This window comes from Chiloscyllium plagiosum, chromosome 18, assembly GCF_004010195.1.
Source record: "Chiloscyllium plagiosum isolate BGI_BamShark_2017 chromosome 18, ASM401019v2, whole genome shotgun sequence".
In the NCBI taxonomy this organism is placed as follows: domain Eukaryota; kingdom Metazoa; phylum Chordata; class Chondrichthyes; order Orectolobiformes; family Hemiscylliidae; genus Chiloscyllium; species Chiloscyllium plagiosum.
Genome location: NC_057727.1, coordinates 24778914 through 24781008, shown reverse-complemented (window position 1 = coordinate 24781008; position 2095 = coordinate 24778914). Strand labels below are relative to the sequence as shown.

At 41.8% G+C, this 2095-nt stretch overlaps 1 protein-coding gene across 3 annotated transcripts in view; it reads left to right on the top strand.

The window, feature by feature from the left end:
* Positions 1-2095, top strand: part of acad9 (acyl-CoA dehydrogenase family, member 9) — a 50452-nt gene that overhangs the window by 20874 nt on the left and 27483 nt on the right. For all 3 annotated transcript variants that reach the window (XM_043707983.1, XM_043707981.1, XM_043707982.1), the window contains exon 8: positions 1163-1236. In XM_043707983.1, the coding sequence (XP_043563918.1) occupies positions 1163-1236 (74 nt within the window). The remainder of the gene's footprint in view (positions 1-1162; positions 1237-2095) is intronic.

Sequence of the window (2095 nt, the reverse complement as noted above, 5' to 3'; positions counted from 1 at the left end):
GCAGAGGGTGGTATATGTATGGAATGAGCTGCCAGAGGAAGTGGTGGAGGCTGGTAAAATTGCAACATTTAAAAGGCATTTGGATGGTTGTATGAGTGGGAGGGGTTTGGGGGATATGGGCCAGGTGCTGGCGGGTGGGACTGGATTGGGTTGGGATGTCTGGTCGGTGTGGACGGGTTGGACCGTGCTGTACATCTCTATGACTCTATGAACCGTAATTTTCATGAAAACGAATTATCTACAATTACTTGCATGTGCATTTTTCATTGAACTAATTTTACCTAAGAATAAATGTTAAGAACCCCCTGTTGGTCAAGTAATTAAAAATAATGAAAGGACTGTAAGATGCTTTAGCAGGCCAACTAGTGACATCTGCTGTTCAGGAAACATATTCCACATGTACCAGCTTTTACATTTTGTTTGTGGAGCAAATTGCTGAAAGTATCTCATTATGGCAGTACAACAAGAAAACAAAATTTTAGACTTGAGTGAATGGGACAGCCAACTGGCTATTTTCTTAGGCGAACGTGAGTACTGCAGATGCTGGAGACCAGAGTCAAGATTAGAGGGTGTTGGACAAGCACAGCAGATCAGGCGAGAAAATCGACGTTTTGGGCAAAAGCCCTTCATCAGGAATGAGGCTAGGTGCCTCAGAGTCGGGGTGGGTGGGGGTGCTATTTTCCTCAACCACTTAAATTGAAGAATGGAGAAGTAGACTAAAAAGGAAATGAAAGTTAGGGTGGATGCATCCAGTGTCATGTTGGAAAGAGTGTAATCCAATATTTATTGAAATAGTTAATGTTTTAACCAGGTTGAGTTAGAGGCTTATGATGTTTACTCTGTAAAATGTTATAACTGTGTCATGGTTGGCACCAGCACTACTCTTCACCAAACATTGCAGGTAAGAGCATGCCATATCACTGCTTCTCATCCAGCTCATACACTTGCGATAAGCATTCTGAACAAAGTCTCGGATTATTTTCATTTCTTTTCTCTCTGTGGCCCTTTATTTGTGGTTAAAAAAGTGGAAAATGGATGCAAACATTTGCCAACTGCAAATGTTTTAATTATTTCAGTAAGCATCACAAGTATGGTGTGTATTAAGTTAAAAATTATATTCTTCATTCTGCAAAATGCTAATTTCTTTTTTTCACTTTTTCAGCATGTGAAGTTCATTTTGAGAATACCAAAGTGCCAGTAGAAAATGTCCTGGGGGAGGTTGGTGGTGGATTTAAGGTACATTGTAAGGATTCACTTTACATTACACATGCAAAATATTAATTTTAAACTGCCTATTTAGTGACAAAATAATAGTTGTACTTTTATTGCAGCGTAAAGGAGTTGTACGTTTTTGGAATGAGTAATGCTCAGTTGAGTAAATTGTGATAAATAGAACATAGAACAATACAGCACAGAACAGGCCCTTTGGCCCACGATGTTGTGCCGAAAATTTGTCCTAGCTTAAGCACCTATCCATGTACTTATCCAATTGCTGCTTAAAGGTCACCAATGATTCTGAATCTGCCACTCCCACAGGCAGTGCATTCCATGCCCCCACCACTCTCTGGGTAAAGAACCTATCCCTGACATCCCTCCGATACCTTCCACCCTTCACCTTAAATTTATGTCCCCTTGTAACACTCTGTTGCACCCGGGGAAAAAGTCTCAGACTGTCTACTCTATCTATTCCCCTGATCGTCTTATAAACCTCCATCAAGTCTCCCCTCATCCTTCGCCGTTCCAATGAGAAAAGGCCTAGCACTCTCAACCTATCCTCCTACTACCTATTCTCCATTCCAGGCAACATCGTGGTAAATCTCCTCTGCACCCTCTCCAAAGCTAACACATCTTTCCTAAAATGAGGTGACCAGAACTGCACACAGTACTCCAAATGTGGCCTAACCAAGGTCCTGTACAGCTGCAACATCACCTCACGACTCTTGAATTCAATCCCTCTGCTAATGAACGCTAATACACCATAGGCCTTCTTACAAGCTCTATCCACCTGAGTGGCAACTTTCAAAGACCTATGAACATAGACCCCAAGATCCCTCTGCTCCTCCACCTACTAAGAACCCTACTGTTAACCCTGTAT